The 15,050-nt window shown below is 38.0% G+C and overlaps 1 protein-coding gene across 1 annotated transcript in view; it reads right to left on the bottom strand.

The window, feature by feature from the left end:
- Positions 1 to 9,825, bottom strand: part of LOC113678898 (matrilin-1-like) — a 16,842-nt gene extending 7,017 nt beyond the window's left edge. The window contains exons 1-7 of the mRNA XM_089179902.1: positions 9,232 to 9,825; positions 5,974 to 6,038; positions 5,012 to 5,081; positions 4,145 to 4,578; positions 3,156 to 3,309; positions 2,343 to 2,525; positions 669 to 836 (exon numbers count right to left, since the gene is read on the bottom strand). Of these exons, the coding sequence (XP_089036028.1) occupies positions 669 to 836; positions 2,343 to 2,525; positions 3,156 to 3,309; positions 4,145 to 4,578; positions 5,012 to 5,081 (1,009 nt within the window). The 5' untranslated portion in view covers positions 5,974 to 6,038; positions 9,232 to 9,825. The remainder of the gene's footprint in view (positions 1 to 668; positions 837 to 2,342; positions 2,526 to 3,155; positions 3,310 to 4,144; positions 4,579 to 5,011; positions 5,082 to 5,973; positions 6,039 to 9,231) is intronic.
- Between the last annotated feature and the right edge of the window lie 5,225 nt (positions 9,826 to 15,050).

The following is a 15,050-nucleotide window of genomic DNA, read 5'->3' as shown; positions in this document are numbered from 1 at the left end:
CTTTGGAACCAGGGGGGCCATCATGTAAGAGTTTATCCCAGAGTCACTTTAAAGAGGAAGGGATCTCAATCCATTGTAACGCTCCCCACTTCCCTTCCCCCCTCCTCCCTCTTATGATTATGCGGCGGTTTAATGACCCTTCGAGCTGGTGAGTTGATTTGTGGGGATAAATTGTCTTTTTTAACACAACATGATGACCTGGACAAGGCTCTATCCGAAGTCCAGGGCATCAAGAAGCCGATCATTTGCATCTCCTAGCGGGGTGTCTCCTAACTTCAAGATTGACATTGTCAGTAGGGTTGACGCAGAACTGCTAAGATTAATTAAGGTTTAAATATTCTTTAGGTTTGATTCGATCAAAAATTGCCTGAGGTTTATTTTTAGGATTGAGTAAGTTTCAAGTCCACGAAAAAAAGCGACGAACTGGAAGAAATTGAAGAACGAAGCATCTGGAGTGAATGTTATTGTGGGTTACACATTTCATTGTCAACATATGACGTATTCGTGAGAAGTGACATGTTACCGCTTGCAGTGGCGCCATTCGAGGCCTAACAGAGCAATTCCTTTAAGAATTATCCTATATTTGAATTTTCGCTCCTCTTGCGATAAACATTAATCTGCACTTCGACATGACGAAGATGTACAAATGCTTTTGAAAAAGAACATACATGCTTGTGTGTTGCACGGCTCATCTTTTGTACTGCTTCCTGCACAATCTTTACCGTCCCCAGATGGAGGTGGGTTGGTGCATGTTCTTTTTCTCACTCGAGTACCTCCCCCACAGGTCTTATCACAAGGACCAGGGGCACCCCAGGAAGACCAGTTGCCATCTTCACCTGTACAAAATTAGACATTAAATAGTTATGCGTGCACAATAGAATACCACAAACCAAGATGATGGAGATGATAATAACAATAATACGTATCGTAACATACAGTCTGGTGGTGTTGAGGGTGCCACAATTTTACTTTACATAAATGACATTCACCTTTGTTCTGATAAACTAAAATTTTATCTCTTTGCGGATGATACTAATATACTTTATGCTGATAAGAATCTTAAGGCGATCGAGCAAACGGTTAATGTAGAGTTGAATAACGTACATGACTGGTTAACTACAAATAGGTTGACATTGAATACAAAAAAATCAAATTTCTTAATTTTTCGTCCTCGTCAGAAAAAAGTGCATTTTTCTCCACAAATAGGTATTTTAGATTGTGAGACAAACCGAAGAGTTAGTTTAGAGCAAAAAAGTTATATCAAATATCTAGGCGTTTTAATTGATCAAAATTTGTCATGGAAAACCATGTTGACTCTGTTATCGTAAAAATAAGTAAAACAATAGGGATGATTGCAAAGCTGAGGTACTTCGTTCCCTCTACTGTCCTTGTAAATATTTACAATTCATTAATTCTACCTTATATAACTTATGGACTCCTTGCCTGGGGCAATGCGTCAAATGCTTATTTAAACAAGATTTTAGTTCTTCAAAAGCGAGTTTTGCGCTTAATCTATTTCACCGATCGAAGAGAGCATGCCATCCCTTTATTTGCCAAAGCAAAAATTCTGCCTGTTACGTTCCTATATTATGAAGCCGTAAGTAAACTTATGTTTGACGTGCACAACCAGAGGACTCCCATTAATATTTTGAAACTATTTACTAAAACATCTCATATTCATACCTACAATACTCGATCATCCAAATCGCAGCTCTTTAGTACAAAGTACTCTAGACTTAACCTACAAAAAAAGGCTTTCTCGCGTGTTGGTGTCAAAATTTGGAATAAGATACCGAAAGAATTCAAAACGTTATCAAAACATTCCTTGAATAAACAAATAAAAACGTCTTTATTTCAGATACTAGATAATGAAGATTCTTATCTTGATGTTGAAAAGATCTCCTCTAAACTTAAGGACTGCATAATTAAAACAAATTGATCCGATTGCTTTCAGTACTAATTTATTTGCTTCTATACATTATTGAACAACTATTGATGTATTTACCAGTTATGCTTCTCTTTATAATTTAACAATATCTAACTATTTAGTTTTTAATTTTCTTTATATATTGTAAATAATGTTTATTGGATTTCCATCTAAAAGTGGACATGTTTCTGTTTATTAAAAAGGTGATAAACATTACCTTACGTAAACATAGTTCGCATAAATGCTACTTCAACTACCGATATAAAAATAGAGAAACTTCTTTTGTAACAATGAAATTTTCCTTTTACCAAAGTGTTGCATGCAAGTATTAATAGCATATTCACTGTGCATAGTTTGGTTATGATATTTAAGAACAAGAGAAGTAAATGTAGAGAAGTGAATGCATTATACTAACGACAGTCTTGGGTGTTACATTCTTCAGATTCCATATTAGGACCCAGATCCTGTTCAATGCAAGTTTTTCCTTTATTTTTTGGTGACGGGTTGGTGCAGGTTCTTGAATGAGAACGACTTCCCCCACCACAAGTTGCCGTACATTCACTCCACTCAGACCACTCGGTATATCCTCCATCAATGTCTAAAAATACAGCAGCAATTAAATATTAAAATGATTTGTGAATTTCTCAGTTATCTCCTGCTTAAGGAATCATTTTATTAATTACATAAAGAGCGCAGGACACGCGGTGGCCTAGTGACTAGTGCGTTGAATTCCAGGGGCAGGTCGAGAGGTCTGGGTTCGAGACCTCGCCGGTAAAACTCTTTACCCTGACAGCACCCTTCTTCACCCAGAAGTATAAATGAGTTGCACTGAATTGTCAGGGATGCCTGATAAAATGCTGGAGGTAACCCTACGATGAACTAGAATACCATCCAAGGAGGGTGATGTCATGCCGAGCAAACTGGGACAAACTCCGGCTGGCCATGGTGGGCCATTGGGCTCGAAGACAAACTTAACCTTTACTGAACTATCATGAGATAGTCCTTTGGCAAATAATCTAATAAACACCATTTAGTTGTCGCTACTTTCCCAAGGAAAGTTAGGATGAAACCGAATAGTGTCTCGGTGGCGTGATGTCTCCAAAAACTACATCCTCAACATCATAGTTCGTCTTTTCGTCAATATATAGGATGTGGCAGTAAAAGCAGACAGAAAACGAAGAATTAAAGTCAACTAATCTTTCTTTAATTGAAGGAAGATGTTACTTACTACAAGTAGCTTCGCGAATATCGTCCAACTGGTCGTTCAAGTCTTCGAAATTTTTGGCATTAACTACTCGATTCTCGTCTCCAGCAATAGTTATAAGCTCTGCCTGCTTAATTTTCTTACCAATCCCCACAGCCACCCGCTGTACTCCTTTTTCCTGCGTGGAGAGATTGCAATTATGAGCCTTATTTTTCGCCTCTCTTTATATTAGTTGCTTTTTAGCCGTCATATGTTTGATTACAAGGTGACAAATTGACGTGGGACAGAAATAAGAAGCATGATAGCGCTTGCCATAGCATCTGCAAAGTGAAAAATTCTGACCAGCAATGAGTTGATCTTAAATGATAAACTTTAACTTAAGCCTTTCCATCGAACGGCATCTACAATAACGTGACCAGGTTTCTTTTTTAATGGGGATCAAAAATCCAACTAAATTTGCCTTACACCCAGCATGACGTGGCCTCGTTGCTTAGTTGATGAAAGCACCGACCCAGTACTTGGAATGCAAGGCTTTAGTGCTCGCTGAGGTTTTATTTTTTCTTTTTTAGACCAGTTACACGTGTAAATTGCTGTTAGCCCGAGAAGAACAATTTTTCAGCTGTTTTCTCATCTACAAGTCACTTTCTCATTTTTTAATGTTGACGAAAACGATTAACAAAGAAAGTACCTAGGTATCTTATCGGAGAGACGTAAACAATCGGCAGTCGAGAAATCACTACTTTTTAACTATTGAGAAGCTACGACATGATATTTTGACCTTGCCATAACGCTTGCAAAAAGCAAGCAATGAACAAGCAATTGAAAAAGTAAATGAATATTCAATAACCCCTTTTTTTAAAAATAATTTTAAATCGATTTGGGGCGCTGCAAACAAAAAAATTCAATGAGCCGCTCTCCAACACCGTTCGTCATTATTTGCATTTGTGTCGATGTAGTGTTTCTTTTATTTCCCCGAACTGATGAGATTTAGACTGTCTATTTTACGGTCTCACCTCAAGAGTTGGTAGCACGGTACTGTAGGGTTCGGAACTCTTATGCGTTCCTCCGTCAGTGAAGATGATCATGACGTTTGGTGATTCCGGTCGATCTCCATTCTTTTCGTTGAACACGTCCTCGCCGACCACTTTCAAGGCGTTGTCAGTCCTCGTCGGGTTCCCCAACTTGTCTTTCTTCTTCATCTCTTCAATCAGTGCACGAAGAGCCGCCTTATTTTGATATTTTGGGTCATCAAAGCTGACACGAACTTGTGCATCTTTTGCATAAGTTACGATGGAGAAGTGTGTCTTGTCTTCACCGACATCATACTGCGAAATGAGTGCCATGACCGAATCCAACATGGCGTCATAGTTGTCTGCTCCTACGCTCTTTGTTTGATCGATCACGATAGATATGTCTAATGGAGGATTCTGACAATCGGATGAAGCGGCTAAACAAAGAGAAAAATGCATTTAAAACTCATCTTTGGTGAGCCTTTGAATCTAGTGACCTGTAAGAAATCAATCTCTTTGCCGAGCATACTTTACCAAAAATTTCTTTCAATTCAGGGTTATAAACCCGGAATACATGAAAGCCTAGTATCTCTCACATGGAAAGGAAAGATGTGTTCTTTACAGCTGGTTAACTGAAGTGAATCGAACGTCATTACAGAAGAAAGCTTCGACGAGTATAGAACCAGTGGCTACATATGCCGGTTGGTTGAGCGCCTCTGACAACTGAGCCAAGAAACCAGTTTTGGGAATTTAGGAGAATTTTTGTTCGTTCCACGTATAGAATTCTGGCAATTGATAATACCGTACTTTTTATCAGCAGAGATGAGAGGAATTTATTTTGGTAGTGGAATGGATTATAACGTTATTTACCTTGGGAAAGATTCACTGCAGCCAATACGATAAGCCACAAGCCAATAATGTCCTTGCCTGCGGTTGGCATCTGTGGGAAAATGAAAGGAAATCATCAAATCACTGTACTACGAAACCGCTTTCTGTTGATATCATTTTTAAACTTAATAGCCATGTAGAATCAATTCTTGATCCTGCAGATGAGAGTAAAACACAATATTATTTTTTTAAAGTCACAAAGGAAAAGAATGAAACCAAATTGCTTCCCCTGAACGAGCAGTGAAGGGTGATTCTTCTTAGTTCATTAGATACCAATGCAAGGCCCGTGCATGTTCATGCACTGTCCTTAAATTTAACTTAAATAAAAAAAGAAAAAAAATTCCTTTTCTTTGCACTTTTCAGTGTACTCGCCCTCCAGCTGTAAGGCTTCGAACTGGTCAACAAATCACCAATGCCACGTAGCTCGTTTAATTTCACACAAGAGTGACCCGTCGATTGATCTTTTGCTGAATCTCTAAATTATAAATTTCATGGTACAGATTATTTTATTCGTGTTGGTTTTCATACTGCTGAGTTCCATTTTATGGAATTTTTCTTTATATTCAGACTTTGTACTTTTAAGCTTTTGTCTCTTGAATAAACCACATCTGTTCATTTCTTTTAAAAACTGAGGGGTAAAACTTTAATATGAAACTGCGACTCAAATGTTTTTGGACGATTAGCGACGAAATTTAAATTAAATTATATTATAAAATTGTGTTGACTTATCCAACGATTTTATTTTATATCTTGCTTTGGCGAGAGTACTTCCAATATACTTGCTTCATTATGAAAAATATCATCCAGACCTTAATTTGACATTTAACCCTTTTAGCTTCTCTCGGTTACAAAGTCACCCTTTGTATATTGAATCTTCCCAAACAAAATTTACTCAACATACAACATCGGACATAATTACTTCGAAGGAAGCGATGAAATCTCACCTTTCTGATTCTTCCAGCGCAGTCGGATTAATAATAAAGGCTTTTGGAGTGTATTCAACTTTTGACTGGAAACAAAACTATCAATTAGTCCTACATTCCAAACAACTACAACCCCACGTATCGGGGGGTTCACCTTTCATTGTTGACAGACTAGCTAAATAATATGTTTTTCCGTAGGAACTAATAACAACTTTGTAAAAGGTAAAATTCCACAAAAAGTTATTCAGTAACTTTTTACCTTTTTAACGGTGCATTGGCTCCTAGAACTAATTTGCAACACTTGGAGATAAATTCACGTTAGTTGAATTTCTTTGTTTCACATTGTTCAAATATTGCTTTAAAAAGTCGGCCTCATGTTGTGTGAAAACGCCGCTTATTTGTAATTGTTTGAACTTGTAACAATTCCGTAGGCGATAGTGCGATAAGAAACTAGGGACAGTCTCTATGTCTCGTTCGTCTCGATCAAAAGATATGTCTTCGATCTTAAGGACTATGAGTAGAAATTGATGAATCTCTAAACTATGTCAATTTCAACGCCTCTGAGTAAACAGCCGTAACTTTATGTTAAAAAGAAGGTAAGTCTTTAACTCCCAAGATCCAATCAGTAGCACCCCCCTCTTACTGCTATAAATTTCCTTATAAATTACACTGGAGGATTTTGTGTTAGGTGAAGTTAGCAGCCAACGACAGATAAAACAATCTATTCTCATGACCTATGTACAAGATTGGAATCACATGGAAGAGTTGAGATGTTGATCAACTCAGAGACATAAAGAGCTAAAATTTTGACTACAATACTATAGTAGCAATGCCAAATAACAAAGGATGACGGTAGACTTGACACAATTGCTGGAAAGCGAGTGAAAAATGTGCCATAACATCAAAACTCCATTGTCTTTTGTACATCAACATGCATGGAAAAATTTAATGAAACTGAATGTCAGGGACCTGGATAATTAAATAATGCTCAAAAAAGTAATTTCTTTAAAACCTCTTTTAAACTTCCTTCAGTCGATTGTTTTAACCGTAAACGTAAAACTGAGAGCTGTTAGAATAAGCCTGCGTACAAACAGATACGGGATCTTGGAAAGCGAATCTTCAAGAAACATTGGTAAGTAACAAATTTTCCTTCTTCTCCTCATATTCGTTTAAAATTTTTCCTTTTATTTATCTTTCCATTTTGTTATTTTGCGTGTGGTATCTAGCACTGAAACTAAGAAGAAAACTCCCAAATTCAAGAGTACCCCAGCCTTGGTATGTCTCACATAAAAACTTGGTTTCGTTTGGACAACGTGGCGGTCCATTGAGACCTTTAAAGGAGTATTTTCTTGCGACAACTACATGTTTCGAATATTTTATGTGTGCGAAGATTTTATTTAGCTCATGCTCACGTATTTACAACAACATTTATAGTTACATGTAATTTACTCCAAAGTTATGCCAGTGGGATAGATTGTAAATTAAAGAACAATATAAGCGACAGGCCAATTTCAGTTAGAAACACGTCGACAGAGCTGGTATCTTTGTAAACAGCGATTTGTTTATTTAGCACTCGAGGAAAATAAACTTAAATACTTTACCTAAAACGGAGGTTTGTTCACTTAACAATAAAGGTAGGGTAAGTTTAAAATTAAAATCGATATATTTAAATGAATCAAAACAGAAGTAGAGACTATACACGTCGAGTTTTGCCCGAATACCCTATGATTTGCAGTAGGAGTATAGCAAGAAAATGGCCGAACTCCGTGAAAATGCACGCTATATATTTTGGTCTGGCGCGCTCGCTTTTCTCGGGCCTAGGATAATATTTTCACACGATAAACACGAAGAGTTGTTCGTTGAAAGAAGCTCTTTCATTTTATATATATGGCAAAATTCAGCGTACAAACGGAGTAGAAAATATAGTGTACTTTACGCGGGTGGTTACAAACGAAAAAAAGTTCAGTTGGAGATGAAATATAGTTGCAAAGCTACTCCAAGGGATGAAACACAACTTATAAAAAAATGAATCCAAGATAATTTTTCGTTGTCTTGTACGAGTGTTGTGAAAATGTACTAAAGGCCGAAAGAAATTATGCAAATTTGGTACGTTTTGGCCGATTTCGAACTTTCGTATTTTTGCCAAAATAAAAACTCTCTGTAACTTTGGAATATTATTTTTGAAAACAGTTCAATATAAGGGTCTTTTGGAGCAAATAAAAAAAAAAAGTTGAATTTTTGCTTCTGTCGCCTCTCTTAAAGGGTTAAAACCGTGAATCTCCTTTCCATTTGCACAATGGATCAATTCGAAGGCCTAAATATAGTATAACTATAAGGAGATCTCTCCTGAGACGAGAAACTCAAAGTACATGAAAAACAAGTCAGTCGTGAATTAAATCAAACACACAGTCCTTTGAAGTTTTTGATATACGGGAGTGTTTTATTGAGATGACAGATGCGGCTTGACCAAAAGACCCCTTTGTTTTCCACCCACTCAAGCCACTAATGCATGACTCTGCTTTAGGGGATACGTAAACTAAATGAGAAAATGAACTCTTGTTTTGCTCGATTTTCGAATTCCCAAAGCCTTCAAGAACCTGTTTTGCTCAATTTCTTCAAATTAACGACGAAAAAACTTGAAAAAACGGCCGTGTTTACAGGTGATATAAACCCACTTACTGTGGTGAACAACTTGCTGAACACAGACAAAGAACATTAATTCTTTCTCTAATTTGTTTTTCTAATGTCTCCGCATTGACTTTGAATGTCTCATTTTATTTATAAATTTCACATGTTTTAGAACAATATTGAAAGGGAAACTGGAAACTGTTTTCGAATCGATTGAGATGGAGCGCCTTGTCTAAAACGGATGTGTCTGATATGCAAACACGTTGAAACATTTGAGAATTCGGATTATTTACTTTCAATAAATCTATTCTGGGGTGAGAACTACATATTAATAAGTATTTACCCAAAAGGCAAGAGGCTCAAATATTAAGACCTGTGACGTTGAAACTAACTACTGAAAATTACTGCTTAGGGTGGAAAAATGCGAGGTGATGCAGGCAAAACGAATATTCCGGAATGAAAAACTGTGCGAGACGTTCTTCGAAGAGTCGAAGAGCCATTTTGAAATACCCTGCTGAGCAAGAACCTAGCTAAGATAAGCTATTATCCATATCAAAGGATTATCCGAGATAACTGGTTCAACTTTCCGGGAAGCATGAAAGGAAAAAAGGCTAAGCGAGGAAAAAGCAAGAAATAAAGTTTTCCAGTTACCTGTGTGGATCTCTTTCCCTAAACCTTGGTTTTCTGAGATAGCTTGCAGCCTTTCCAACGTCAACTTAGACTTAATTGCCTTCTATCAAGCGTTAAGCACTCAATATCAAGGTATTTCATCGTCTACCTAGTAATTCTACCCAATGAGGGCACGAGTCAGCCTTTGTCAAGGCTAATCTATTTTGCAAAAGGGAGTTATTGTTCACCGAACCTCGAATTTGCAGGTTTGGGGCAGAGGAACTATTAGTATCGCTACATCTGCCTTAAGTCAATAATCATAGACTTAACTAGTTTGTATTTGTATTTTTGCAAACCAAGAAGGTTTCAGAATGTGAAGTATTTTGCGTCCCTGCCAATCCAGGCACACAAAAAACACGCCCTCGACAACTACATCCCATTTACCAATGCAGAGGCCCCAGTCTTTGCACCCTCTTATAAGCATTGCTTTTCCTTCTCCAGACTCATCCGTAACACAACAAAAAGGGAACTTGATGACTTGCAGAATGAATCAATTGGAAGGCCAAAATAAAGTATAACTATAAGGAGATCTTTCCTTAGACGAGAAACACAAAGTACATGAAAAACTAGTCAGTCGTGAATTAAATCAAACACACAGTCTTTTGTAGTTTCAGATATACGGGGGTGTTTTATTGAGATGACAGATGCGGCTTGACCAAAGACCCCTTTGTTTTCCGCCCTCTTTGCACCCTCTTATGAGCATTGCTATTCCTCCTCCAGACTCATCCAAAGGACAAGAAAGGGGAAACTTGCTGACTTGCAGAATGAATCAGTTGAAGGGCCAAAATATAGTATAACTATAAGGAGATCTCTCCTGAAACGAGAAACTCAAAGTACATGAAAAACTAGTCAGTCGTGAATTAAGTTAAACATACTGTCTTTTGTAGTTCCTGATATACGCGAGTCTTTTAATGAGATGACAGATGCGGCTTGACCAAAAGACCGCTTTGTTTTCCACCCACTCAAGCCACTAATGCATGACTCCGCTTTAGGGGATACGTAGACTGAATGAGAAAATGAACCCTTGTGTTGCTCGATTTTCGAATTCCCAAAGCCTTCAAGCTCCTGTTTTGCTCAATTTCTTCAAATTAACAACGAAAAAATTTAAAAAAAGGGCTATGTTTACAGGTGATATAAAGTATTCTTACTGTTGTGAACAACTTGCTGAACACAGACAAAGAACATTAATTCTTTCTCTAATTTGTTTTTCTAATGTCTCCGCATTGACTTTAAATGTCTCATTTTATTCATAAATTTCACATGTTTTAGAACAATATTGAAAGGGAAACTGGAAACTGTTTTTGATTGCGAATCGATTGAAATAGAGCGCCTTGTCTAAAATAGATGTCTCTGATATGCAAACACGTTGAAACATTTGAGAATTCGGATTATTTACTTTCAATAAATCTATTCTGTGGTGAGAACTACATGTTAAGCCATACTTACGAGACGTTCTTCGAAGAGTCGAAGGGCCATTTTGAAATACACTGCTGAGCAAGTACCTAGCTAAGATAAGCTATTATCCATATCAAACGATTATCCGAGATAACTGGTTCAACTCTCCGGGAAGCATGAAATAAAAAACGCTAAGCGAGGAAAAAGCAAGAAATAAAGTTTTCCAGTTACCTGTGAGGATCTCTTTCCATAAGTCTTGGTTTTCTGAGATAGCTTGCAGCGTTACCAACGTCAATTTTGACTTGATTATCTTCTGTCAATTGTTAAGCACTCAATATCAAGGTTTGTCATCGTCTACTTAGCAATTCAAGCAAGTAAAAGGAACGAGTCAGCCTTTGTCAAGGCTCATCTATTTTGCGAAAGGGAGTTGTTGTTCACCGAACCTCGAATTTGCAGGCTGGGGCAGAAGAACCATTAGTATCGCTGGATCTGCCTTAAGTCAATAATCATAAACTTAACTAGTTTGTATTTGTATTTTTGCAAACCAAGAAGGTTTCAGAATGTGAAGTAATTTGCGACCCTGGTAATCCACGCACGCTAGGAACACGCCCTCGACAGCTGCATCCTATTTACCAATGCAGAAGCTCCAGTCTTTGCACCCTCTTATAAGCATTGCTTTTCCTTCTCCAGACTCATCCATAGTACAACAAAAAGGGAACTTGTTGACTTGGAGAATGAATCAATTGGAAGGTCAAAATAAAGTATAACTATAAGGAGATCTCTCCTGAGACGAGAAAATCAAAGTAAATGAGAAACTAGCCAGTCGAGAATGTAATCAAACACATAGTGTTTTGTAGTTTCTGATATACGGGAGTGTTTTATTGAGATGACAGATGCGGCTTGACTAAAGACCCCTTTGTTTTCCACCCTATTTGCACCCTCTTATGAGCATTGCCATTCCTCCTCCAGACTCATTCAAAGGACAACAAAAGGGGGAACTCGATGACTTGCAGAATGAATCAATTGAAAGGCCAAAATATAGTATAACTATAAGGAGATCTCTCCTGAGACGAGAAACTCAAAGTACATGAAAAACTAGTCAGTCGTGAATTAAATCAAACACACAGTCTTTTGTAGTTTCTGATATACGAGAGTCTTTTACTGAGATGACAGATGCGGCTTGACCAAAAGACCCCTTTGCTTTCCACCCACTCAAGCCACTAATGCATGACTCCGCTTTAACGGGTACGTAAACTGAATAAGAAAATGAACTCTTTTTTTGCTCGATATTCGAATTCCCAAAGCCTTCAAGCTCCTGTTTTGCTCAATTTCTTCAAATTAACGACGAAAAAACTTGAAAAAACGGCCGTGTTTACAGGTGATATAAACCCACTTACTGTGGTGAACAACTTGCTGAACACAGACAAAGAACATTAATTCTTTCTCTAATTTGTTTTTCTAATGTCTCCGCATTGACTTTGAATGTCTCATTTATTTATAAATTTCACATGTTTTAGAACAATATTGAAAGGGAAACTGGAAACTGTTTTTGATTGCGAATCGATTGGAATAGAGCGCCTTGTCTAAAATGGATGTCTGATATGCAAACACGTTGAAACATTTGAGAATTCGGATTATTTACTTTCGATAAATCTATTCTGTGGTGACAATTAGATATTAATAAGTATTTACCCAAAAGGCAAGAGGCTCAAATATTAAGACCTGTGACGTTGAAACTAACTACTGAAAATTACTGCACAAAAGTGAAAAAATGCGAGGTGATGCAGGCAAAACGGACATTCCGGAATGAAAAACTGTACGAGAGGTACTGTGCTGAGCAAGTACCTAGCTAAGATAAGTTACTATCCATATCAAACGATTATCCGATATAACTGGTTCAACTTTCCGGGAAGCATGAAAGGGAAAAACGCTAAGCGAGGAAATAGTAAGACATATAGCTTACCAGTTACCTGTGTGGATCTCTTTCCCTGAGCCTTAGTTTTCTGAGGTAGCTTCCAGCCTTTCCAAAGTCAACTTTGACTTGATTATCTTCTGTCAAGCGTTAAGCACTCAATATCAAGGTTTGTCATCGTCTACTTAGCCATTCTAGCCAGTAATGGCACGAGTCAGCCTTTGTCAAGGCTCATCAATTGTGCAAAAGGAAGTTGTTGTTCGCCGAAACTCGAATTTGCCAGCTGGGGCAGAGGAATTATTAGTATCATTATGCTCGTGATCCAGGCACGCTAGAAACACGCCGTCGAAAACTCCATCCCATTTGCCAATGCAGAGGCTCCAATTTTTAAACCCTCTCATAAGCATTTCTCTTTCCCCTCCAGACTCATTTAAAGTACAACGAAAAGGGAACTTGCTGACTCGCTCCTTTGTCGGAAGGAAGGAAGGACATATCCGCGAAGGTGCCCGGTATCAACAACATCACCGACGTGGTTCATGAAGTCTACGGAGGAGAAAGGCAACTCAGCAGAGTGCATCACTCGGCAGGTAAACACTTGTCGTCCCCAATAATCCATTGGCTGATGCAATGACATTTCACTAGAAGCCAGGGTTTGATTCAAAGAACAAGGCGAAAGGAACAGTGCTGGTGAGCTCAAAATCGAAGTAGTAAATTCCCATTTGGCATTACTGTGAAAATGTATTCATCTGGTTGAGGTGGATCCACCACAGGAGTAAACCAAACAGTCATGTTTTTAGCGATGGTTAACTCGTGCGTTTCCGGTTGTGGCACCACATTACTTTTGTAAGCGGCTCTTCCGACCAGATATTCGGCTTAGAAGGAATAGCGGCAGACTCTTCCAGTAAATTTGTAAAGCAAGAACAAATTTTATGTTGCTTAATACGAACCTGATGGAACACTGAAACTATAGACACGCATAAGGAATAGAATTCATTTCGTGGAATGAAAGTGTTTTTGTAAGGTTTAGTTCCAGAAAAGGATCATGCATTACCGGTGACTGACGTAGGGTAACGGTGACATCTAGGACTCAATCAAGGGAAAATTATTTTGATAGTGATCAATTAATGAAAACAGCTCTTTTCAGGATTGAAACTTCGTCCGTCAAACCTTTCACTATTTACCTTTGTCAACAGTCCACTAAATCTAGCCTTTGTATTTTTATCTTGAATGACAATGACTAGTCTATCTCGCATTATTTCTTCCGTAAGAGCTCCATACTGAAAGGATGATGCCAATTTCTTTAATCGATTGACAAAACAGTCAACCGTTTCGTCGGGTGGTTGACGAAGAAATAGTAACTTCACCAGAACCAAAATTAAGATTCCGAAAAATCTGCAGGCACTCTTTTCCCATAACGGAACGGAAGGTTGTTAACCTTACCGTTTGTTTCTTTTGATCTAAACTGGTCGCTACTTAGTAATTAGAAAAAATTCCCAATTACTCGGAATGTCCCCACGACAAACCATTGCTGCTGGTACAGGGAAATTTGTAGGGAAATTGTATATCTGAGGCGGTGGGGGAGCGTGTGGACCGGCGGAAACAGCCTGTGGAGTTGGCGGCGGAGGGGCTTCTTCAGTATCTAACATCATTTCGCTTTCCACGCAGGTGGTCGATGAAGGAAATCGCCTTACGTAACGTTTGCTTCAGTGGTTTGGCTCCGCTTTGCTCCCAGAACTGCTTGAACGGACTGGAAACCTAACTAGTCAATCGTGTGCATTACAGCTCGCTTTAAGATTTTGAAAAGATCCCACTTCTGACGCCATGTTTCGGCAAGACACTCATCAACTGAGATCCAAATTTTTGCTAATGGACAAAAATTCCTCTTTTAATCAACAGTACATGTAATTGTACACAGACAGTATTCTCTAAATACAGTCATGAAAACCATATACGTAACATACCTGAACTAAGCAGAAAGAGTTAGCAGTTTGTCTCTTGTGAGGATTCAAACTTTACGTTATCGAAATTTGCTCCCAAATGATTTTCTAACTGAGCTGAAAAAGATCGACTCTTGTAAGGATTAAATCAATCAAAATATTAAGTACTTCTATCAAATGCTTAACCAGGTGAGCTGAAACAGAAAGTAGATCGACTCTTGTGAGGTTCAAACGTCGCCTCTTCGCCAAATTCCTATTTTGTAGCCAGACGATAGATTAGTTGATCCTTTATAGAACTCGTGAAACTATGGTTATTATTCCTGACTAAATATAGTATTGTGGTTGCTCCTAGAATGCTTTTTTATTAGTTTATATAGAAGCCTTCTCCATTTTGTTGGAATAAAACAGCAGGTCATTTTAAGGTCAGTTGGTATTTAAGGCGTTGACTTAGTGGGCCAATAACAAAAAGTTATATGTAAAGAAGGCTGCTTAACCGTCGGGTAAGAGTTAAACAAGATACCTGTAAGTACAAGGTATTCAATTTATAAAAATATCTC

Source organism: Pocillopora damicornis, chromosome 8 (assembly GCF_964200805.1).
Source record: "Pocillopora damicornis chromosome 8, jaPocDami1.2, whole genome shotgun sequence".
NCBI classification, from domain to species: domain Eukaryota; kingdom Metazoa; phylum Cnidaria; class Anthozoa; order Scleractinia; family Pocilloporidae; genus Pocillopora; species Pocillopora damicornis.
This window is presented reverse-complemented; position numbering and strand designations above follow the sequence as displayed.